Genomic DNA, 24,886 nt, shown 5'->3' with positions numbered 1-24,886 from the left:
TCTAGTGCTGCACTTTCCCATACATGCATTTCACATCAAGACTCGACAAACAGGACAGTATGTGCAAAAAAGAGGGCATTCTTTCCTTTGTAGTTTACAGTGTTTACATTTTATTACAGATTAATAACAATAGATTCAATTTGTGTAAAATTAATCATGGAAAAATGATTCAAAGGTAAAAGCTTTTTTGTGTTATACATCTATTTGGGAAAAACGGAGGGAGATTTTTTTATGTAAATTGAAAATATCAAAGATAGCTGTTAACCTTTAAAGACCCACTCAAATGAAAAATTGTGTTTAATCGGAATATCTTTAAAACGTCTACAGATTATTCATGCATTTCTAATGCAAGTATGTCTAAATATGTAAACTGTGTAAATTCCACATTGAATTGAATCAAATCGAGTGGATTGAAAGAAGCGAAACAAAATTGTTGATTAAATCGATCCAGGCTCTGGTGAGTTGAATTGAATTAGTCCTGGAAATGATTGGTGATACCCAGCCTCAATCTTTGCATTGGCAGTATAGTAGGGAAATATTTTTCCTTTTGGAGGATTGTTGTTTCTGACTCTTATTCTAATGAACAAACTGTACGTTTTTAAAAGTTTATCCTATATAACTCAAAATAGAATTGATACAATAATATCACAAACAAGCTTTTGAAATGATATTTTGAATTCATATTTCCTTATGTGAGGTATTCTTTTTGTATGTTGTTACTCTACAATAACTTCCAGTTATCATATTTGTAAATCGTGTTTCCTTTCACTCAGTTTTGGAATTGACCACGACGGCGTGGGAAACACCTGCAGCAGGAGTGGCTTCATGATGGCCTCTGACGGAGGCTACAACAGCGTTGATTTGACCTGGTCTGCGTGTAGCCGACAGCAATTCCTCACATTTTTCAGGTGTTCAGAGCAGCTGTGCATGAAAATGCATTAAATGATCATCACGATTAAATGGCCATTCTGCCAACAGTGATACTTTCAATTTTCCTGTTAAATCTTAAAGCTGGTATGCACTGTCAGTGGGTTCTGAAGTATTGGTGTGCTTGAATCGTCTCTTGCTTTGTTTTTTTTTAAGTGACGGGAAAGCAGAATGCGTAAAAGATGTCCCTGCAATGGAGGGCTCCCTGCAGGACTGGAAGCCTGGCTTGTACTACGGCATTGATGACCAGTGCCGTATAGCTTTTGGCAGCTCTGCAAGAGCCTGCTCCTTCACTAATCCTGACCTGGTATGCCACCTGGCATATAAGAAATGCCCTCAGGGGACATCCCATGTCAAAATATTAGTACGTATGTGGTTTCGTTGGTTCATTTGGGTTCATAGATGTGTTTTTGTTCTCTGTCAGCCAGCTTGTCGAGTTCTGTCCTGCCATGTGAACCCTGATGATGACAGTTCGTGCAAACGCCTTCTAGTTCCTCTGCTGGATGGAACAGAGTGTGCTCTTAACCAGGTGCTGCTGCTTGTATGTTTAGTGAGTCTTTTCAGTGCAGGCACTATGACAGAGATGTATCAGTGACAAGTGCTCTGCTCCTCCAAACTTCTCTTGCAGTGGTGTCTGAAGGGCCGCTGCGTGTCTCCGGGGGATCTGGGCTCCTCTGCTGTGGTTCACGGCTCCTGGTCCAGCTGGTCGGACTTTTCGTCCTGCTCTCGGACATGTGGTGGGGGGGTCACTCTGCGCACACGGCAGTGCAACAACCCACGGTGACAAACGTCTTGTAGGATCAAAACATTCTTATTTCTCACTTCTTTTATTTAAAGAAGCTTGTTCTCATTTTTAGACCTGCTTTTGGAGGGGCTGATTGCAAAGGTCCAAACATTCAGGCTGAACTTTGTAACCAACAGGCAAGTTCTCACTGCTCATGTTTACTGTAGACCTCTAAATGCAACACAGATCAGTGCTATTAAGCCAGTGGATTTTTCTAAGTCAAAGGTTTTAATGATTTGTTATAGAATCACGTAAAGAGCCCAAATTAGGGTTTTGATACATAGTTAGGCTTTTGTGTCTATGCAGAATAACGAAATAAAAGTTCTGTGTTTTGTTCCAGTGACCTAATTACATATTCAAAATGACATCTAGTTCTGTAGCACATTTCAACATTTCCTTTCTGTTTATTTTTTCTTTCAATTTGCATTTCCAACACAAACTTTAATTCTTTTCTGGTCTCACTTCCAGCCAATGTTCCTTTATTGGTAACTGAGGATGTACATTATATCATAAATGTTAGTTACTGAGAAGAACATTCCTTATTAATGATCATCAAAGAAAGTCAACCTGCCCAATTTTATAAAAGCGTAAGAAAGATATGCTAAAGAGAAAATACATTTATTACCAAACTCACTTATTACCAAAATGGCTCTTTGTGGACTCTTCAACGGTTCAACATTGTCTTTCAGATAAATTAGTGACAAATTGTGCGTGGGAGGGGCAGCTACATTTACTTTAGCACCCCAGCAGGGAAGAGAGGTTGAGGAAATTCTAAAACTCTGATGCTTTGGCCCCTTTAAAAACAATGGCAAACATTACTTTTTAAGAAAGGTGTTAAGAGTAATTAACATACTTATAGAAGACATATATAAACATATACAAACATATATAGAAGAGGAGCTGCACAGTGGGGTGGTGGGAAGGACTCTCGCCTCACAGCAAGAAAGGTTCTGGTTTGAATCCCAGCATGTTGCATGTTCTCCTCATGCATGTGTGGATTTTCTCCGGCAACTCTGGCTTTCAAATATGGTCAGCAAAATATAAAGTTTAAATAAGAGAACTGACAGCTTCCACAGCTCATTTTAATAAAGCTCAGGCTTGTCAGTTGGAGCTGTGAAGCATGGATGGAGTTAAAGGATGTGTCAAACTCCATTTTGTCTTGGAAAGAGATGATCCCGTGTGCTCTCTCAAATGACACTGAAAAAGTAAGAAAGTGGATAAAAATCAAGTTAATAAAGACAGATTCTTTACAAAACCTGTCAGTCAAATATTGAATCGTCTGTGTTTAACATGTACATCTATTTTAGAAAAAATAATTGTCTGCACACCACAGCAAGATTTTTAGGAAATATCAGTGCAGCATCCCCAAACAGAGCTGCCACTTTTTTGGGAAGAAATCAAAAAACCAAATCTGCAATAGGAGATTTTTTTATTGTTAATTACGTCCAAAATCTATTTTTGAGCAAAGTGATGGAACTTGCAGGTTTAAAAAAAAGAATAAACATGTTTGTTATTTAAAGGAAAATGTTCATTAGAGCAGTTTATGTTTTACTTAATTTTCATTATGAGTTTTTGTTAAAATAAGGAATGCATACGTCATCACATTTTAAGAAATGGGTATTAAAAAAGGGCAAACTACTTTTGGTACAAAGTACTTCTTATTATTCTGAAGTACTAACTTTATCAACAATTTGTTGAAAGGAAATAACAAGATTATGTACATTTCAAAAACTTTTAAGGGATCTATTGTGCCATATTAAAAATGTAGACTTTTACATGAAACTTTGATGTTTATTTTTATTTGTTTTTTGTGATTTTTAATTTTTGTAAACCATAAGGATTTTGACTAAGTCTCTTATACATGGCTTAAATGTCTGCTAAAACCTGAAAATCCTTCTTAGCCTGTGGTCATGTCTATTGTTATCCACAGTTAGAAAATAAATAGGAATAAACCTTTGTTCCTTTTTTTCTAAACTAAAGCTTTTGCATTAGAATAATATTCTACTGAGTCATGTTTACCAAGTCATGCATGTAATCATCTGCTGATAGGTGCGGTGCAGAGCTAAGAGCCTTTGACCTCTGATCAGAAGATTTCTGGTTCAGCTCTGCTTTGCCCACCCGAGTTCTGAAGTTTCCTTGGGCAACCTTTTAGGTTGGCTTTAGTGTTCTGCAGTGTAGCCACCATCGGTGTGTGAATGTGTGTGTGCATGGCTGTATGGGACTGTGACTAAAAAGTTTCACTAAATATGAGTTTGGATATAAAAAATACTGTTATTTACCTTTCGGCATATCCCTACAGAGGTCGCCACAGCGAATCAGCTTTGACTGGTGGTTTTGGCAGAGAGTTTTATGCCGGATGTCCTACCTGAGGAAAGAAACTGTGTATTTTATCCAGGCTGGGATAAAATACACAGACTTGGGTCCCTTGTATAGTAAGGTAGTAGTGTGAAGAGTCTTGCCCATGGACCCACACTGGATGAAGCTCATTAACACCCTCTGGGAAGCAAACCCTGGTTTCCTGCACATCAGTCCAACACCCAGCCAACTGAGCTATAATAATAAGTGTCATTTCAATTTCTAGGCAGGTAAAACAGCAAAACTGCAAAAAATGTAACAGTACCAGACTTGTAAAATGTGGGCTACTGTAGAGGTTAGTCTCAAAAACAATTAGATACTGATTTTTTACATGTCTTTTAGAGTTTTTATTCTATTTATTTAATACAGTTAATATTTTTATTCAACCTATATATCTATTTAATATAGTTAATATATTTATTTAATTGTACACATTTATTTAATATAGTGAAAAATAGTGAACTCAAAAATGATGTATTTTGTCCTTTTGCCAGCTAAACTTTAAAAGTGTGATGTATGAGTTTAAACAGCTTTAACAGTGTGTGGGGCAAAGTTGTTGTTTCTAATACTTTCTCAATGTCATCACATGTAATGCAGCCTTGTGTGCGAACCCAATTGGATTTCATGGCAGAACAGTGTTCCCAAACAGATATGCTGCCCCTTTACCTGCTGCCAAACACTGCCTCTTTCTACACCTGGATCCCTGCTCTTGGTTTTGTTAAAGGTAGGCACCAAAAATTCCTTCCTTCATTGTCAGAAACCAAAACCACTTTCTCTAACATGTTGTTCTTCTTTTGATCACAATTAGGAGATGAGCAGTGCAGATACATGTGCCAGTCCAATGGTGAAAACTTCATAGTGAGTCGCGGCGTTCAGTTCATTGATGGGACTCGCTGTGAGTTTGACAACCCATCTTCTTATGGCACCACGGCTGCTTGTGTACAAGGAAAATGCATGGTAAAGAAGGCAAACTAGTATTTCTAACACCCTGTGATTTTGCAAGTCTCCCACTCAGAAATCATGTAGAGACAATCTGGCATTCTGGAAATCACATTTCATCTTTTTTTTAAATAATTTATTTGTTTGCTACTGCTGCAAATAAGTATTTGAATACCTGTTTATCAGCTAGATCTGACCCTCAAAGACCTGTTACCCCAAATTTACACTGCGGTGTCTCCGTTGTGTTAATTTACATCGACTTCGTTGCGTCTTTGGTCTGCCCCCACTCCCCCCTGGATCAGGGAGGAGTGGTTTGTCCGGTCATCCCTGTGTCAAGTAGTTCATCCTGCTCTCCTCGCTCATCCAACACTTAAATGATCAAATCTCATGCCCTCTGCTTCCTAACTGTGTCCTTGTAAAATACGTGTTTAGTGCTGTAGATGAAGTCAAGTTTCTAAACCTCCTCAATTAGACTTTCCTCATCCATGGTGGTGTTATCTGCGCTCTTTTTTTCTATACTCTATTGTACAGAACATATAGAACAAGTATGCAGGACAAGTGCAACAATAACAATCACGTGAGCAGGGCACCAAAAATATTAAAGTTATATTTTTAAAGTACAGCAAAGTTTTTATTTTGAAACCCAGATCTGTTTTCAGTTCCCCGGCTTTTTATTGTGACATCGTTGCATAAATTACCGGTAACTGGAAATAAAACTCCTGCGTAAGGCTTACATTGCGTTGTGGCGGGCTGGACGTGGACCACGGACATGACGGAGGCGAAATAAACATTGTGATTGATTAATAAACTTTTTATGATTTATTTGTGTCAGCGCACTGCAATAAAGATGCACTGCGGCCTTTCGTCTGGCTTTAAATAGTCCACCTCCATTCCCCTTTTATTATCCTAAATTAGAAATACTTGAGGTTGTTATCTGCATAAAGACACCCGTCCACCTCATAAAATCAGTAAGACTCCAACTACTAAAATGGGCAAGGCTAAAGAGCTGTCCATAGACACCTGAGACAAAATTGTAGACCTCCTCAAGGCTGGGAACGGCTATGGGGAGGTTGCCAAGCAGCTTGGTGAAAAAAGATCCCCAATTGGAGCATTGTTAGAAAATGGAAGAAGCTAAACATGAATGTCAATCTCCCTCAGACTAGGGCTCCATGCAAGATCTCACCTCGTGCGGTCTCAGTGATTCTAAGAAGGGCAAGGACTCAGCCCAGAACTACATGGGGGGTCAATGACCCCCCATGTGGTCAATGACCTGAATAGAACCTGAACCATTGTTTCCAAGGTTACTGTTGGTAATAAACTAAGATGTCATGGTTTGAAATCATGCACGGCGCGGCAGATTCCTAAACCAGAACATCCAGGCCTGTCGTACGTTTGCCAGTGAACATTTGGATGATCCAGAGGAGTCATGGGAGAAAGTCATGTGGTCAGATGAGACCAAAATAGAACTTTTTGGTTCTAATTCTATTTGCTGTGTTTGGAGGAAGAAGGATGATGAGTACCATCCCAAGAACACCATCCCTACCATGAAACAGGGGGTGGTAGCATCATGCTATGGGGGTGTTTCTCTGCACATGGGAAAGAACGACTACACTGTATTAAGGAGAGGATGACCAGGGCGATGTGTTGCAAGATTTTGGAGAAGAACTTCTGTCCTTCAGTTAGAGCATTGAAGATGGGTCATTGCTGGGTCTTTTTAACATGACAATGACCCGAAGCACAGCGCCAGGATAACCAAGGAGTGGCTTCATAAGAACCATATCAAGGTACTGGAGTGGCAAAGCCAGTCTTCAGACCTCAACCCAATAGAAAATCTTTGGAGAGAGCTCAAACTTTGTGTTTCTCAGCAAAAGCCATAAAACCTGACTGACCTAGAGAAGATCTGTGTGGATAAATGGGACAAAATCCCTCCTGCAGTGTGCGCAAGCCTTTATTTTATAAAAATCATGCAATTTCTTTTGGTTTTGTCTCTCAAGGTAGACAATGTCAGACCCCTCCATGATTTCTAAGTGGGAGAACTTGCAAAATCACAGGGTCTTCAAATATGTATTTGTTTCATTGTACATTACAAATGTTTGGAGTCCCATTTGGCTCCTGACTTAGTCGCCTGATTTCTGCACAGCTGTTTGGGTGTGATGGTGTGCTGCATTCTGGGAAGGTGCACGATGTGTGCGGAGTGTGTGGTGGAGACGGATCAACCTGCAGTTTGATATCTGGTTTCTACACTGGTGGTCAGGCTAAAGGTAAGTTGATGAACTCCTTCTTACAACAGATAGACTAACATAATTGCTTCAAATGGTTAAAAATGTTGATGTTTCAGAGTACAGCACCTTTCTGACTCTGCCAGTGAATGCCACACAGGTTCATATTGTCAACAGGGCACCTCTTTTCACCCATACGGGTGAGTAATCATGCTGCAACCACATTTTTGAGTCATGAAGAACGTCTTTAACCACTCACGTGTTTTGTACCCACAGCTGTAATGATTGGAGATCAGTACATTGTGTCTGGAAAAGGCAGCATGGCCCTGAACATAACACATCCCTCCCTTTTGGAAAACCATCTAAAGTACCTTCTCCACCTGACACCTGACCTTCTACCTGAGATGGAGGAGGTGCTGGTGCCTGGACCGCTGCAACGAGAAATAAAAGTACAGGTCAGGAGTTTAAAAAAAAGTCATAAAAAACTGAGGACTCATGATCCAAAACATCAACTTTCTCTCAAAAAAAGAACCTAAGTGTGAACCTTAAATTATGCATTATCTTTTTCGTTATTTCAGATCTATCGCAAATATGGAAAAGAATATGGTGAAAGAACGAATCCAAATGTTAGCTATCAGTTTTATGAGCCAAATAAAAATAGTAAGCCTCTAACAAGCTTCAAACCAAGTGGACAATGGGTCCGTTTCACAACACCCTGCTCGGTGACCTGTGGAGCAGGTAAGTAATGTTGGATACAGTATTTTATTTCCATCTATAATGGATAGTTTCAATGTGCTACAATAGATTTTAGGAAGTAAAAGTTTTCAAATGAGACAATAAATATGGTAATACAAAATTTAGGAATGGGTTTTAGCCTACAGAGGGCAACAAAGTATTTATCAGTCACTGGTTCTGTTGTCTGCCATAAAAGGATGAGAGGTCTGTAATGTTCATCATAGATGCACTTCAACTGTAATGTAAACAAAGAACACAGGAAACCACATTGTATGATTTCTGGAAGCTCTATGTCAAACCTCACCTGGTGGAGTGTACAACTGATCTAGAGAATCTTGAGGAAAAAGCCCAGAACTACACGGGGGAACTGGTCAGTGACCTGAAGAGAGCAGGTACCACAGTAACAAAGGTTACTATAGTCTGTTCCATGATGGATTTAAATCCTTCAGAGCTCCAAAGGTCCTCCCGCTTAAGCCAGGACGTGTCTAGGTCTGTCTAGAGGTTACCAGAGACCATCTGGATGATTCAGAGGAGGATTGGGAAAAGGTCATGTGGTCAGATGAGATCAAAATGGAACACTTTGGTAGAAATGCCGCTCGCCGTATTTGGATGGCGAAGAATGTTGAGCGGCCCACCATGACGGCAGCGAAGCATTATGCTTTGGAGCTGCTTTCCTGCAAAAGGGACATGTCAAAGGATGAATGGGGCCATGCATGGAGAAATTTTTGGCAAAAACTTCCTTCCATCAGTGAGACCATTGAGGGTGAAACGTGGCTGGAACTTCTATAGCATGACAAATATCCCAAATATAACAGGAACGGGGTGGTTACCTAAAAGGTTCAAGGTTCTGGAGTGGCCTTGCCAGTCTCTGGACCTCAATCCAATAGATACAGTAATCTGTGGATGGAGGAGAAAGTGCATGTTGCCTTGCAACAGCCTCAAAACATCACAACCCTTGAGAAGATCTGCATGGGTAAATGGATCAAAATAGCAGCTCTAGTGCAAACCTGATGAAAACCTACAGGAAACCTTTGACCTCTGTCTTTGCCAATGAAATATATCCATGATGAATCAATATCTAACCAATTTTTTCTATCTATTACAAAGGCTACAAAGCAAAAGTCTAGCTTTATTCTTTATTTCATCTATCTTTCCACCAATTGTTATAACAACCTTTGAATTTTTTGTAAATTTTTTTCTAAGACTACAACTCTACTGTATATTTTCCCTCTTTTTTTAATCATCTTTACAGGTGTACAGAAGCACATACACATCTGTGTAGATGAAAATACCAACAGCCGCTTAAAAGAAGACGACTGTTCCGCCCCTCTTCCAGCTGCTCCCCTCCCCACAACTTGTCAGCTCTCATTCTGTCCCCCAAGGTGAATTACAACCTCAGATCTGCTGTTTGCTAGTCCAAATAGGAGTAAAATGTTTACTTTTCTGCAGATGGATGGCAGGAAAGTTTGGGACTTGTAGCGCCTCCTGTGGCGGAGGAGTGCGAGTGCGTCCCGTGCGATGTGTTCAGAAACAAGGATCAGATGTGGTAAAAGTTTCAGACTCTGAGTGCTCCGCTGATAACGCCCCTTCCACCACTGAAAAGTGCAGCCTACAAAACTGTCCTGCCAGGTAAAGTTCATGTACCACCTAACCAACAGTAGGAGGTCAGATCCAAGTGTTTCAATAACACATACACTCCAATTATCCCAAAATATAAAAGATTCGTCTACAGAAACATAAAAAACAAGTAAATCAGTTTAAAAATAAATAGTTGGAAAATAGATTCTGGATGAACAAGTAGTTTAAATGGAGAGGTTTAAAGTGGTTTAACCCTTAGTAATCCAGGGTTTTTGCATTTTCTTTTTACAACTTTCAATAATTTATCTTTAAACAGTTTTTTGTGACCATGCCTTACAACCATATTTTTGGTAAAACCATTTTTTTAATTGACATGTTTTCATTATGTTATGTAATAATTCAAAAATAAACCCTAGACTGTCAAATAACAACATTTTGAGTGTTTTTACTACACATATCACAATTGAGATTAAGCCTCTGGATGTCTTGGATGTCTTAACAGATTGTCCTCTGGATGTCTTAACAGAGGACATGAAGTTGGCTAATGTTAGGGTAGAAGATGTCCATGATAGAGTGAGGTGGAAAAGGATGATTCGCTGTGGCGACCCCTGATGGGAAAAGCCGAAAGAGAAAGAAGAAGATCACAATTGAGATTAAGCAGTTTTTACAAAGATCAACATTCAAAAAATTTGATGCAAACGAATAAATCCCTCAAAAAAGCAAAGACACGGTTCAAACGTTCTGAAAAATGAATTTTAAGAAACAGGTGAAACTCTCCAAAACCATTTGAAAACCTTTATTTTAAGGAGTATCACATATGTGTCAGAACTCTTGTTATGTTTGTCTTAAACCCCAAATTCCAAAGCTCATAACTTGAACGTTCACATTAAATTTTGAATCGAACTGTGGCTGGTCTGTATCATTCGTACATCATTTTAAATGACTTATACGAATACGATTGTCAAATGCAGCATTGAGTGTAGAGACTACCAAAGGGTTCAGCAGGAGAAGGAGCCCCATTTTTAGTGGGAAACGCTACAGGGCGGGGCAAGTAAGAAGCTTTGACACCCCCCCCCCCCCCACACACACACACACACAATTTTTGAGTCAATATTAGTACAATTATTGACAAAGATTTACAAATCATCAATACAAGCTTTGCAAATCTTGAGCTCCTTAAACTATTTGCTTCAGTAATAAAATGGTTTGAAATATGTATTGTTGATCCTGTCATTTGTAATGGCCTTGCACTCTGCTGTCCTTATTTGCCACCCTACCAAGGTCTTCTGCCCCCTCCCACCCCCTCTATAAAATATTCCAGCTCCACCATTGCGGAGCAGTTACTCCTCCCATTGGTTTGATAATGCTTTGTTCTCTTTTCATTCTTTCAAAATTAATTTCTTAGTTCTAAAATGAATGCTGATGTGGAAAAAAACACCTGACTGGATTAGAAGATGTTCAAATGAGCTTTAGTTCTCAAACGTACAAAGACTGTTTATTGCCGTGGTCTTAAAAATGTAATAGTGCTCTGCTGAGTTCAGATGTTGTTTTGTTAACAATCGAAAATACGAGATGATGTTTTTCATATATTTATTTTTTCTTTACTTGTCTAACCTGGTGAAAGGTCAGTGTCTCCTTTTGTTGTTACTTTTCACTTCTTCTATTATGCAAAATTGAAAGATTTATCATTTATTTTTAACAAAAATGTATTTTTAGAGAATTATAGGAGAAAAATGAACAAGGAGAGTCTTGAAAGAGACCTTGTTAAGATTAATAAGCCTGCCGTTACGTTTAATCAGCTCCGAGCAACCACTAGTACTGTTTCAATTTTTTTCATTAATTTTTTTATTTCACTATCTTAGAACCCCCTTTACTTTCTTTGCAGATGGCGTGTGTCAGAGGCAGCAAACTGTTCTGCGGTGTGCGGGCCAGGCCAAGCAAAACGTGTTGTGTCATGCGTCCGGGCAGAGGACGGTGTAGATGTTGAATTACATGAAAGTCTCTGTGCTAAACAGGTCAAACCGTCTGATTCTGTGGCATGTGTGGTTGACGTTTGTCCTATCGGCTGGGACTCAAAGGGGGAGGTGAGGTAGAAAGTGGTAAAAATATCTCCTAAATGCTTCTACTGTCAAAAAGCCTTTGGAAATGGTGTCTCTCTTGTGACCAGGAAGGGCACTTTTTGAAGTCTGCTTTGATGCCACGCTCCAGACAGGCTCCTGTGTATGTGTGGAGCCCTGTTATCAGCCAGTGTTCTCAGACCTGTGGCAATGGTGAGTTTTAAGTTATTTTAAAAACTGGTTTTCCCCTAAAAACAATAGATGTTTTTTCTTGTGTACAGTATTTTAAAGCTTAACACTCTTGCAATGCAGGAACCCGGCAGATATTTTCTTCTTGTGTGGATCACCAGACCAAACTGGGGGTCCTTGACTCTAACTGTGAAGCTTCTACCAAACCTGAGCCCCAGGCTGAGATATGTGGCACACAGCCTTGTCCTCCAAAGTGAGACATCGTGACATCATGTATTTAAGCTACATATATACTGTAGTGCCGTAACACATTTGCACATTTCAGCTGTTTCTTCATGTTAAACAACTAGGTGGCGCTATAAGCAAGGAGTTTGCAGTGTTACATGTGGAGGAGGAGTAGCCAATAGGGTGCTGTACTGTGCTGGAGCGAGAGAGGAAGAGGGGGAGGTGGTGGAAGATTCCAACTGCAGCGACTTGCCCAAACCCCCATCAGTGGTTGCATGTAACACTCACAGCTGCCCTGCTAAGTAAATGACCCACAAACCACCACACCAGTGTTTTCTTAAAGGCAGAACCACCTAATCGTTAGTTTTGCTCATCCAGGTGGAAGGTGCTCAGTACGTCCCCTTGCTCTGCGTCCTGTGACCTGGGTGTAGCTCAGAGAAATGTGTCTTGCGTTCAGTATATTCATGGCAAGGAGAACGTGGTGCTGGAGGAAAGGTGCAAGGCAGCTATCAAACCTGCAGCAATGGTGCCCTGTCTGGTGCAAGTCTGCACCATCAGGTGGGAGGTGAAGCCTTGGAGCCAGGTGATGTTCACAGGACGGGATTATAATAGTTCCTCTAAAATGGGAATTCACAGAATTAAAAAAAAATTGTTATAAAGACTATCACAGGACAATTTAAAAAAAAGCAGTTGTAGTTAAATCATCATAATCTTCTGCAAAAATGCGCTTCTTTGTTAAAAATCCAATTTCTGTAAAATCTCCACCTAAAAACATTTTATCGTCACCATTCAGTGTTCAGTTCCTTGTGGATATGGCATCCAGTCCAGAGCAGTGTCCTGCATGGGTCCGTCAAAGCCAGCCCCCCTCAGCCCCCTGCTGTGCATGCACATGCCCAAACCAATCACCATCCAGGGCTGCTACACGGGCGTGTGCGGAGATGCAACTTCTGAAACCACAGAAATCACAGGGGGACCTCACCCAACTCCTGCTCTGATCCACATTTCTACTCCACGGGGTCATCTACCTCCAACTGAGGCCCCAACAGTCACCCAACCAACACCTGCATCTAGTTAGTGCCCATATGATTCTTTCATAGTCTTTAAGATCTTAAAGTGTGACTCTGTCAAGAACACTTTACCTTTTGTAGATGCATGTGGACAACTACTTCTGCAAGAATCAGGAACAGTGGACTTGAGGAATGTGACCGGTCGCTGCACACTCTCCATAGGTCGACCCCTTGACGAAGTCGTCCACATTAAAGTGGTATCAAGCTCTTTAAATTGCAGGAGAAGTAGGTTTTGTTTAAAAACTATACCAATTCCTCTCTCTTACAGGCAGAAGACAGTAACTCCAGCATGTTTTTTCTTGCAGAGGAGTCTTTGGCTTTTTTTGACCGGCTAGCTTTTGTGAGGAAGTGTGAGCAGATAACAGGCAGTGAACTGACAACAAGAACCAATGTCTTGCTTGTTCGGCAAACTTTGTTCACTCCTGGAGATGGCGTTGTGTTCACCTACAGCTCACAGAAGAATGTGAAGAGGAGCCACCATCAGGGTAGGAATAGGGGTGTAACGATCAGTCAACTTAGTCGATGAATCAATTTATATTCCAATGTTCCAACCTGATCAATCTGTCTGAGGCAAATCATTAATCAAATCGACCAATACGATCATAAAATCATTTCAAAACAAAATGAATCAATTATAATTGATCATGGAAAATACCATTTGGATTGAGGCACCAGTGGGTTTATTTTATTATTATGTAAAAACCTCCAAGTGCATAACAGTGGACAATACATATGTTATGACAGCAAATAATGATCAATCAATTCAGTCCAATGTGTGGAAACACTGAATTTGATGTATGTGACCATACAGTGTGCTAGAATGTTCCAATAATTTTCTATTTTGTATTATTTTGATGTGAAAAAACAACAATGGGCTGAACTTTATGAAACTAGTTGTTATTAATACGTGTTTACCGTACTTGTTTGCTTGGACACATATTTATTTATACTTGATTATCTTGAAAGAAAGACAAGGAATCTGGAAAACCTTACCTGCACTGTTCAGTACCCAGGTAGCTATCTCTGAGTCACACTGGTATAAACATCTTCAGCCAAGTTTTGGCTGGATCCATTTCAGGGATGTCAATCAGTGAATGGGATCATTCAAAACGAACTAAAATCAACTACGAATAGGATCGTCAACCATCAATTATGCTACGAATAGAATTGTTGTTAAAATGAATGGTAATACCCCTAGATAAGAAACATGCGGTGTCAGTGTAGAAAAATCAGAATCTATAGAAGTTTGAAAAACTTTTGGGTTTTTCTTTTGGAAAGTGCTTTCATTTTTGAGTTCTACACAGATAGTGTTTTATTTAGTTAAAGAGTATCTTATCTTTTCCACAGGCTGTGACATTCAGCTGTTTTCTCAGAGTGGCACCTTTGAGAACCCAACGACGCAAAGCAACAACCACACCTGCCGAGTGCTCATCAGCGCCCCGCCACTAGTGAAGATCAGAATTCAAGCCTTGCATATAGGATTAGAACTCAACGCCACCAACTCCAAAACGTCCTACATTATGGTATGCATAATCACCTTGCAGTCCGCCGCGCACTAAGTAAGGAAAAGCGTGATAATCCATCATCATACCTGTGTTTCTGGTGCAGATACGGGACACGGATGTGTTGAAAACCAACGTGTTCAAAGGCTCGCAGCTGTTCACGTGGCGCTCCTCTGGAAACATGGCCGAGGTGGAATTTCATGGTGACTACCTTCATTCCAAAGGAGCTTTCAGAGCGAAATATTCATTCGTGCACTTTTGAGTCTACACATTTCAGTGTCTTCATGTAATATTTGTTTGCAATACTTACATTTTTTGTTAGAATAACCAACCTCTGTGGTGTAAAAGGAACCTGTTTGTTTCATTTAAATGCTGTTCATAAAGTATGTTGTCATTGTTTTGACCTATGAAAAAGCAGACACTCAACATCCACAGAGTAAAGCTAACGCTTTACTACAAACATCTTGTGTATTAAAGAAGGAAAGAAGCATCTGTAACATAACACAAATGTTCCCACAAAATATTAAAATATTTCATTCTCTTAAATTATTCTTTTTGCCCTGACACTCTAAACTTCCCTCCAGCAGGTTCCCTGGAAGCAGGTTTCTTCTTAGCACATTGCACGTTTATGCCAGTGAGGCATTCTGCCAACAGCTCTGGCAATGACTCGATTCCGTTTCAGTTCCCGTCACTGCCCGGCAAGCCAGACTGCTGTGTGGGATCACTGTCTGGTCACGGCTGCGTCTTCCAGGAGAGCTCTCATGTCCAACAGTGAATCCTCTACAGCCTGGGCAAAGTTGGCAGCATTTGTCTCCTCGCAGCTGTTGAAGGCTGTGATGGCAATGTTTATGTGCTCATCCATGGGATTGTAACACACTCCATAGCCATCTGGCACCACTGGGCCAAAGCACATAACACAGTCTGTTTTGGAGCCAACCTGGATGTAGAGATGAGGGGAAAAGCAAATATTGATATGGATGATTCAAACTGATAACTGTAATAGCAGATTGTTGGTTTTCTTAAACACAAACATACCTGGCTGGTGGAGAGATTAAAATGATTAGCCACAGCATAGGAGGTATCCATGAATATCTCGGGCATAGAGGTCAGGTCAGTAATACTCTGCATCCTCAACCCAAGAAGGTGTCTGTCTATGGCCTGTCCATGAATAGCCTGAAGACAAACGGAAGTATGTTACATTTTGAATTGTTTTATTCTTTTCCATTGCTAGAAAAATCTGGATCTCACATTGTATGTGTTTTCCTTGTGTGTTTGGACAGCTTTCTCCAGCATTGCAACCTTCTCTTCTTTCTGTAGGGCAGACATTTGCAGCTCAGTGAACCGTAATACATGTCAAGGAAAATATACTGACTCAAAGGCTTTCTGCTGAACCTCAGTTCTACCCTTTAGCCCCACCCCTTTGGGTTTCTGTATTGCCTCAGGCTAAGACACATCAAAAGATTTTAAAAAGTATTCAGCAACCAAAGCTAAACATTGAATTAACAACTATAATGTTTTGGATGCCAAAAAAATTGTAAGCAATCCGAAGAGTTTGCTCATGTAGTCATGCATTTACTGCTGGTGGCAATAAAGATGACACGTTTGAATTTTTGTTGCACTGTTTGTGCCGAACTTTTAAAGGCTTGTTTTATATGTTCAGTATATTTACTAGGGCTGCACGCTGCCTCACAGCAAGAAGGCCCCTCGGGTGGGGACCTGAAACAGAACACAAATGGGGGACCTCTCTGTGTGGAGTTTGCATGTTCTCCCAGTGCATGCGTGGGTTTTATCCGGGGACTCCGGCTTTCTCCAATTGTCCAAAAACATGCTCCATAGGTTAATTGGTTACCATAAATTGCCCCTAATGTGAGTCTGCATGGGTGTGTGATTAGTGTGGCCCTGCAACAGACTGGCGACCTATCCAGGATGTCCCCTGCCTTGGCCCATGAGTGGCCGGGATGTGACCCCCGAATGGGAAAAACCGGGTTAAGAATCTGAATGAATGAAAAAATATATTCACCAATCTCATTAATTATCATGGTACTGAATGCTGACTTGTATCTTTACATTTCTGCCGCTACCGAACCTACATAGTAAAGCTACCTCCACGTCACCCTCGACAGCGTGTAAGAGGCCACTTTTAATGATAAGTCTATATAAAGGTACACGCTCAAAACTATTGCATTCATTTGTAGCTACGCGAGTTTCAACAACCGTTTTTAGACTCTATGTACAAAACGCATGGCCATTCAATCCGCAATGCCAATTAAACCAAGTCAGACCAATCAGGGACTTAGATTTGGCAGTGAAATATGGATATGGTTTATCTGGTGAACCAGACTTTGCAACAAGTTTGACAACGTCTGCCTTTGTTTAATTAAAATAAAATTAAACCAAGACCACTCTCTTGACATGATGGTAATCCATATCCGCCATTGCAAGGATACTAGCAATAAAACGAACCGTTTTGCACCACTTTGAAATTTCAAACCAAGCCTCTTCCAACTGTAGGTGGCAGACATGCGCTAGTAAATAGCAGAAAAAGAAGGAGCCCCTCCCTGCTTGTCCAGTGTGAACACCATGGGCTAAATGCCAGCAGTGAACGTAGTTTAAGAGTCAGTACAGGGGCTGGGTCAGGGGTGTATTGCCACATCATTCATTTTAAAGGCCGCCTCTCCAGCCACAACAAGGGAAAACTCTGGTTTGTGGTTGGTTAAGTCCAAAAGCCTTGATATTCTCAAAGAGACAAATACTGATTACCTGATTCAATGTTGTCTTGCAGTTTTTCTCTTGTATTGTGGAGCTTACGCAATAAAAATGTTTTTATGTAATGAAAACTAATGGCGTTTATAGGTTTTTTGACATGTATGCCTGTCGACTGATGATGAAGCTACTTGGATGAGTGGTGAAACGTTTCAAGAAGAGAAACCTTTCAGTCCATATGCTATGACTCAACTTCAAGACACAGAAATACTTCTGTTCTAAAGCAGATTTGTATATTAATGTTTGCAGTGTTTCTAGAACAAAAAGTAAATATCCAAAGGTTATTTTTAATATAATCCATTCATTCATGCATTTTTTGAACCTGCTGAGAAGCTTTCTGGGTTCAGAACAATCAAATTGACATGTAAAGTAGTATCTGAGAAAAAAGAATTTAAAAATTTAAAAAAACAAGACATCAAATATATTATGATCATTTTAATTTCTTTATGGTTTACCAAACCACAGCCACCAAACCTTGGCCAACCCAGTAAAAATGTTGGAGACAGTGCTGTTGAGAGGCAACGCTCAGTGATGGAGTACGGCCAAAGGGCTCAAACTGGGATTCAGCTAAAGTGGCCTCTCCCTACCTGCTTTGTAGAGTCTTGCATCGCCTTGACAAACTGAAGCGAGTCTGCTGTGGTGGAACGGATGGCATCTGTTCGTCCATATTTAAACATTCTGAGCGATGCACTTTCATAGGTGGAGCAGCAGCAATTGTACATCCTTCAAATCAAAGACAAGAGAGATGACGTTTACACTTTGGTGAACACATTTTACAGCAAGAGAAGGCTTCTTACCTGAAGTATGCCAGCTGTAGAGCCATTTGCACAAAGCCATCTGGACTTAGCTTATATTGCTTTGGTAATTTTTTACCAAAATGAGGAAATCTGAGCACTTTCACATCCAAGTCATGAACCATTCTAATAAAGCAAAAATAAGGTGTTTAGAAAAATGTCATTAAAAGCTAAATATGATCAGTACACTTCATTTTACACACATGTTCATGTTCTGTTTAGCATTCTCAATGTCTCTCTTAATTTCTGGTGTGATGTTGAATCGCAGTTTCTGAGGCATGGGCAACGGAACCATGGGAGAGCGGACCATTTGTATGTTCTGCCTGTTGAAAAAATGTGAAACCATTTCAATTTTAAAGCAAAGAAAGCACTTGTCTAAATTTGATCAAAACTTACATGTATTTAACAACGTGATCGATGAGAAACACAATGGGTGGACCCTCAGCGGGAGCATGTTCATAAACCAGTCCACATGAACCGTCTTCCCCAACAATGAACTGAGGATCATTTTGAAGTATATTCAAGTTCTCCCACAGTATCAGAGTCCTGCTAAATAGTTCATATGTCACCTGAGGTGTCACAAACAGACCTGCAACGTCTTATCAAACCAGCGATTGCCGCTGTTCCAGCGGGCCCCCCCTCCGTGGAGCATCTGAGCAGTCACACGGCTGAGATACAGCTCGTCTGACACTCGAGGCAGCGGAGCGTCCAAACATACTGCAAAGATACTTTTCTGGATGGCACGGACCGACTCCTTATTTGTCTTATCTGGGGGGAAAAAAAACATTAAATCCAACAGAAAAAAAACTTCTTTTTTTTTTTAAATCTACTTTTCAAAAAAAATGCAATGAGTTTGCTGCTCACCCTTTATTAGGTTGTTATAAGCTTTTCCCCAGGTGTTCCGGTGCTGAGATGTAAGGATGCCGATGGGTTCCTTATTAGTCTGCAGAGAGGAATTCCAGATCTTCTCCAGCTGCATGTATATCTGATCCACCGTTAGTGGCGTGCCATCGCTGTTGTACACATCCAAGACAAAAAACTGCAGAAAAAAAAAGAAGACATTCATGCGTTTCTTCTGCCACCTGTGGGGTTTGTAAAATTAAGAAGTGCAAAAAAGTGCAGCCTTGCAGCGAACCTGAAAGTTGTGGACCACTGCAATGTGAGTGGGAGGTGTCTTCCCTACAGCATGATTTACAACAGTGTCTCTCTTTGGTCCAGGGATTCGGCAGGAAGAAAGGATCTGATAATACTGGTCCATGCAGAGAGACTTCCCACTCAAATACTCTACTGGCAGCGTTTCACTGAGGCACAATCATAGGTGTTTTCAAATTAAAGAAACAAAACTGAAAATGGACATTTTGAGTAGCACAGAGTTTGTATTAATGCGAAGCAAACTCACGTGTCGATCATTCTTTTGAAGTCCAAAACTCCTGCAATCAGTTTGGCTGCAAATCTGCAAGAAGTAAAAAAAAAAAAAAAAAGCTTACATGATGGATTCTATTTTGACATCACAGCTATAATCCAAACAAAATGTAGAAAACACATTCATTCATTTATAAGATGCTTTTCTGAGCCCTCAAGGTTGCCGTACAACATAAACACAGTATCTAAAATACAATAAACAACAACAATTTAAATACATCCACATTTAAATGGAGGTTTGTGAAATTTAGGAGGTTAAATTGCGCAATGCTAATGAATGGCCTACTTTTAAGCGTATGGGATATATAAGGCGCATCGAGCAAAACAAGAGTCAGAAATAAATCCATCTGTCAGAATTTATTTACTGCCATCACAGTAATTCTATAACTTGTTTGTAACCCACTACATGTTAGCTACATTAGCGTAGTCCCAAAAAAAGACAGACTGAAAACAAATGTTACTGTGACTATGCTAACTCCCAAGCTTGTTAGTAAAATATAAACAAAAACATAGTCCGACACTGCAACACGTTAGTCACTTTAGCGTATTCACAATAAAACCCAACCTTGTTAGCAACATGTAAAAAACCGACTGAAACAGCTAAAAAAGACATTACTGTGACAATGCTAACTCCCAATATTGAAGGTAACATTTAAACAAACAAAAAAAAGAAGCAGTCCGTTACACGTTAGCTGCATTAGCATGTTCACAATAACACTCAACCTTGTTTGGAACATGTAAAAAACACGTCTGATACCGCTAACACAAACTTTACTGTGACTACGCTAACACCCAGTGTTGTTAGTAACACATAAAAAAACACAGTACAACACTGTGTTATGTCTTCATGGGACTACTAAGTTCGCAGCATGCCTTGTGTGTCACAGCAGTTAAAAACAGCTGAGCAATGGTAGAGCGTCCAAAGAGCTTTAAATAACACCGTCAGCTTTGGAATTGGAGACTTTGGCAGGCACGAATTGAAACTGTATATAGGAGTGTGCTTTCACTGTACCTTAAGAAAAACAGGAAACACTTATATGACTGCATTTGTGAAAGACTAAATCAAAACATGATTCTTCAAATGTATTCTTGTAACACAAAGATGAAGGGTGTGCAATCGCAGAACAAGCTCTTCTTTCGAATGGCTCAAGCTAATGTACTTTGTAATGTGTGTCGTTTAGACGGAGTGACTGCTCTTTCATGGTTCTTGCTCTGGTTTCTCACCTCATCTGGCCTTGTCGATCTTGAAAGTGCAACCGAGGAAGGACCACTCCGGGGCTCGTGTAAACTGCTAATGGCATGCGGCAGTCCAGATATGCCGACTGCATCCACCACTCTGATAACTACAGGAACAAACGCTAGTGTGATAAAAAGATCATGGTATGTACTGTCATGACAAAACAAGTTAAAGAGTATCAAAAGTAGGAATAACGCAATGAATGAGCTGCAGACAAATATAAAGCAACGACTGTCATATCAAACAGAAAAAAATAAAAATAAAGAGTCCAATTCCTAGTTAGAAAATTTATTTGAACATAGCTGAAAATGTTTCTTACATGCTTTTCTGTGTCTCGTTACACTGCACGCCCCCGGCGTGGCTATGAGATCATCCTAAAAGCCACGTCATCCTATAAATCTACCTTGTAGTTTCCTTAAAAGAATACTCTTAAAATAATGTCAAAACACCACAGCGATGATACAGAGGAACTCATTGAAATGTGATGGGAACAAATGAAGCTGGCTTGGTCCGGCACAAAGGATTTTTCCAGTCATGAACTATGTTCAGGTTCTGTGTATACTAAACAATCTCAAATCATGACCTCTCTACCGCCATGCTTGACAAAATATCTTCACTTTGTGGTAAGGTATTTAGGAAGAGAGACATTATTTTCTTGCTACCATTTAAAGTCCCACTCTAATAATCTTTTGGTATATTGTTAAAGTGTTGATCATGATTGTGCCATTTTTAGGCAAATTAAAATAAACCTGGGTCGTTTCCTAAATAGAAAATAGTTTTTGCTGAGCGGCAGTAGTTAATTAGAAATTTTGCCACGGAGTTGTGGGCGGGACTAATGTTGCAGAGCGCCGTCATCCATGACTGACAGATCATGACTGAGAGCTGTTTACACTCTCTAGCTTACAACTCCTCACAGTCCCAACCCTAGCATTACTGGTGCGATGAAAATGACCAGCAATACTGGAGCTATCACGCGATGCAGTTTTAAAACAGATGCCAGCTCAGACGAGGAAAACAAAGACGTACATGGATTTAGGCGTCTACAAGTGGATGCATCAGAAGGGAGCAAAGGAGAAATCTTGTGGCCCGCCCATTTACCACGTCACAAATACGATCTTTTGTTGAACAGTATTTTTTTTGTCTGCTCCTGATTTACAACAGTTTAAATAAAGGAAAACTCAGAAATGCAGTATTCAGCTTAATTGTCAACTTATGTGCTCACGTTGTGGGAAAAATGCTTAAAAAACATGGTAAAAACAACAAAAACACAATTTTCATCGGAGTGGATCTTTATATGATCATAATTATGTCCTACTTTAATGTTACTTATGAACAAACCTTTAACAAACCAATTCTATAGAGTGAAAGATGTAGTTCTTTAGTTTTCATTTTAGCATTGGAGCTACTGATACCATAGAAGAGTTATAATGCTAACACAATCCCTTTGCATTTTGTTTTATGTTTTTCCTTCAATAAATACTGTCAAGATGTTTTGGGATATACGACTTGACATTTTGGTGATATGCTCAAACATCCCCCAGAGTCGTTCTGTTTCCCTTTGCTTTTAAGTCAAAAAAAAACCATGAATGAATCTGAATACCTACCCAGTTGTCGGTCTTTCGTGCACGCCTCTCCAGTTCCTTCTGAAGTCTTTCACCCACTCCACCCTTGAGGAACTCCTGTACTAATTGTCGGGTGTGTTCTAGCTCTTCCTTACTCACAATAGGTTCCAGAATGGCGAGGTAGCGCTCACATGTCTGCTTCAGGGGTGGCACGGGCAGCTTGGGTAAACCCTCCTGATGCACATAGGACCGCTCTGGGATCTGTGTTACAGCTCTGAGCAAGCGGCATGGATTTACAACGCTAGGCCGCTGCTAAAAGACACGGAAGGACAAAACAGTGGATCTTAAAGGCAGAACAGATAAGAAACACAAGACAATTAGCACGAAACATCTGCTTTACTGTAGTTATATAATAGGGTTGGAACAATTCATTTTAACAATTCCGTTCATATCAAGATTTGTGGTTGATGCTACGGTTCATAGTTGATAGTGGTTCATTTTGAACAATTCACTGACATAAAAGTGATCCACGACATCTTTAGCCAAACGTTCATCCAGTGTGACTCAGAGATACATACATGGACACTGTGCTGTGGAAGTTTTCCAGATTCCTTGTATTTCTTGCAAGATAATTAAGTGTAAATTAAAAATGTGTCCAAAAAAAACAAGTAAATAAGAATGAATCCATTCACATTTTAGTTTCCTGTGGTTCAGCCCACTGCTGTTTTTTCCCCTCCATCAAAATAATACAAACTGAACATTATTAGAACATTCTAGCACACTGTATGGTCACATGTCTTTGTGTTTCCACACGTTGGACTGGAATGATGGATTGTTCATTTTTTGATGTCATTACGTCTGTGCTGTCTGCTGTGATGCACTTGGTTGTTTTTTTAGTTATAGTAAAATAAATGTAGCGTGCCTCGATCTAAATGGTATTTTCCAATATCAATGTGACCGATTTATATCATTCTGAAACAATTTTTTAAATAGTATTGGATTAACAACTCGCCTCTGATTGAATCGAAGAAATAGAAATCGATTTATTGATTTATTGATCTGGTTCACTTTGCGTCACAGTTTTGTTTCGGGTTTATTATATGATTTGTGTATTACAAAACAACAACAAAAATCAGAAAAATCTATTATTTATAAACTAATAACCAAGTAACAATGAAGAAAACCCTCTAATTTAGATTATTCTTCACCTGGTGTCATGTAATAAAACAATAAATTATGAATCCTTGGATGTAGTACCACACGTGTTTGACAAGTTCAACATCTGTATGCAGTACAGATGCCACAATTTACCTTCACCACAATTCCATTCAGTGGTATATGGTTTGGTTTTAAACTGAGATTTGTGGCGATTGCAGTGACAGGAACCAGAAATCTTCTTTTTTTTTATGAGGAAAATTGTACCTGGATTTTGTTTTGTTTTTAATTATTTGAAATAAGAAGTAGACCTTTGTCAACAGCTTTATATATTATTTACTAAAGCACATATTCTCTTTTGTTGATATGATGTGGGGTTTGAAAACTGACACCAAAGCACCTTAATAGACCTGTTGCACTATTTGTTCATGGCCACTGGTGTAACTTGTGTTGGTCTATAAATAGGAGGCTCACACAGCTGAACCTTTAAGGCAGTTTTTTTTAAACAGACTTACATTTGAACCCAAAACTTGTAGTTCCTACATATGTTTAGGTTTTTTAATTAAATCACTATCTGTTTAATATTTATGTACTTTAAATAAATGTAAAGATGAATTTAAATAAGGCCAAGTTTACGTATATCATATATTAGGAGGCCTACGTAGGTTTTCAGTTATGAAACATTCAGGTCTGTTCAGTTGATTGAAAAATACAGTAACGTTTCCGGTCGGCCTTTCCAAAATAAAACTATTACCAGTACCTCTTTTTAAATTTGTTTAATTGCCGATAACCTCTTCATGCCACTGCGTCAAAAATGTCAAAGTTGGTCATATTAACAACGGCTTCTGTATGCATGCATTTTGCAGTTCACTTAATGCAGCATTAGCTGCAGTAAGGACACTTACTAATGCTATCAGCTTGATCAAGCTAACATTGCGTAAAACAAAGACGCAGCTACGATGCCCCTAAAAAAAAATCTGGATTAGGAAAATTAGGAATCACGCATTTTTTACCACAACATACGTCTGAAAAACGCGAATTCTACACGTTGACCTTTAAATGTTGTTGTCCGACATCGCCCCACCCACAAACAGCAAGCATACCGGCGGGGTGGGTGGGCTGCTCAAAGACATGAAAGGCCTGAAACTTACCGCCGCTCTGACGAAAAAACCCAGCATCTTGTCAAAAAGGCGCGCCCAAGTAGTCTTCAACTGTCCGGGGAAGAAAGATGGGAAACCCTCGGGTTGTCATATCTCAAGGACACGGTGAATCCTCAGCTGTCCGCCCCCCCTCGGCCCCGCGGAGCAAAAACAAGCGTCAAGCTTGGAAGCTTGGGAAATGCGTGTGTCTGTAAACACTGAAGCGCACGCGCGCGA

At 39.9% G+C, this 24,886-nt stretch overlaps 2 protein-coding genes and 1 long non-coding RNA gene across 5 annotated transcripts in view; 1 reads left to right on the top strand and 2 right to left on the bottom strand.

Annotated features, from left to right (window-relative positions):
• Positions 1-15,123, top strand: part of adamts13 (ADAM metallopeptidase with thrombospondin type 1 motif, 13) — a 19,156-nt gene extending 4,033 nt beyond the window's left edge. For both annotated transcript variants that reach the window (XM_020706117.3, XM_020706118.2), the window contains 23 exons: positions 774-908; positions 1,084-1,234; positions 1,352-1,456; positions 1,556-1,707; positions 1,785-1,848; positions 4,664-4,790; positions 4,875-5,023; positions 7,146-7,266; positions 7,344-7,424; positions 7,501-7,679; positions 7,803-7,962; positions 9,212-9,341; positions 9,409-9,588; positions 11,423-11,621; positions 11,705-11,807; positions 11,907-12,036; positions 12,134-12,310; positions 12,387-12,591; positions 12,802-13,078; positions 13,157-13,300; positions 13,381-13,560; positions 14,423-14,598; positions 14,684-15,123. In XM_020706117.3, the coding sequence (XP_020561776.1) occupies positions 774-908; positions 1,084-1,234; positions 1,352-1,456; positions 1,556-1,707; positions 1,785-1,848; positions 4,664-4,790; positions 4,875-5,023; positions 7,146-7,266; positions 7,344-7,424; positions 7,501-7,679; positions 7,803-7,962; positions 9,212-9,341; positions 9,409-9,588; positions 11,423-11,621; positions 11,705-11,807; positions 11,907-12,036; positions 12,134-12,310; positions 12,387-12,591; positions 12,802-13,078; positions 13,157-13,300; positions 13,381-13,560; positions 14,423-14,598; positions 14,684-14,839 (3,481 nt within the window). In that variant the 3' untranslated portion in view covers positions 14,840-15,123. The remainder of the gene's footprint in view (positions 1-773; positions 909-1,083; positions 1,235-1,351; positions 1,457-1,555; positions 1,708-1,784; positions 1,849-4,663; positions 4,791-4,874; positions 5,024-7,145; positions 7,267-7,343; positions 7,425-7,500; positions 7,680-7,802; positions 7,963-9,211; positions 9,342-9,408; positions 9,589-11,422; positions 11,622-11,704; positions 11,808-11,906; positions 12,037-12,133; positions 12,311-12,386; positions 12,592-12,801; positions 13,079-13,156; positions 13,301-13,380; positions 13,561-14,422; positions 14,599-14,683) is intronic.
• Positions 2,771-8,402, bottom strand: LOC144994562 (uncharacterized). The gene is made up of 4 exons (XR_013658123.1): positions 8,264-8,402; positions 7,596-7,655; positions 3,991-4,076; positions 2,771-2,908 (listed from the first exon to the last, which is right to left on the bottom strand). It is a non-coding gene; the product is annotated as an uncharacterized LOC144994562 (long non-coding RNA).
• Positions 15,006-24,886, bottom strand: zgc:154046 (Carnitine O-acetyltransferase-like). 2 transcript variants are annotated; one of them, XM_004072531.5, is made up of 14 exons: positions 24,662-24,886; positions 22,398-22,667; positions 20,781-20,899; positions 19,534-19,587; positions 19,270-19,435; positions 18,999-19,173; positions 18,724-18,902; positions 18,531-18,631; positions 18,338-18,457; positions 18,138-18,260; positions 17,928-18,063; positions 15,826-15,888; positions 15,613-15,750; positions 15,006-15,514 (listed from the first exon to the last, which is right to left on the bottom strand). In XM_004072531.5, exons 1-14 carry the CDS (start codon positions 24,686-24,688, stop codon positions 15,299-15,301), a joined length of 1,887 nt encoding a protein of 628 aa, XP_004072579.1. In that variant the 5' UTR covers positions 24,689-24,886; the 3' UTR covers positions 15,006-15,298. The 2 variants fall into 2 exon arrangements, with proteins under 2 accessions (XP_004072579.1, XP_011477719.1); XM_011479417.4 differs by having other exon boundaries at positions 22,398-22,664; positions 24,662-24,881.

The sequence above is a fragment of the Oryzias latipes genome, chromosome 9 (genome assembly GCF_053564925.1).
Source record: "Oryzias latipes strain Hd-rR chromosome 9, Olatipes_Hd-rR_3.1".
Taxonomy (NCBI): domain Eukaryota; kingdom Metazoa; phylum Chordata; class Actinopteri; order Beloniformes; family Adrianichthyidae; genus Oryzias; species Oryzias latipes.
The sequence above is the reverse complement of the archived record's forward strand: the minus strand, read 5'-3'. Positions and strand labels throughout refer to the sequence as shown.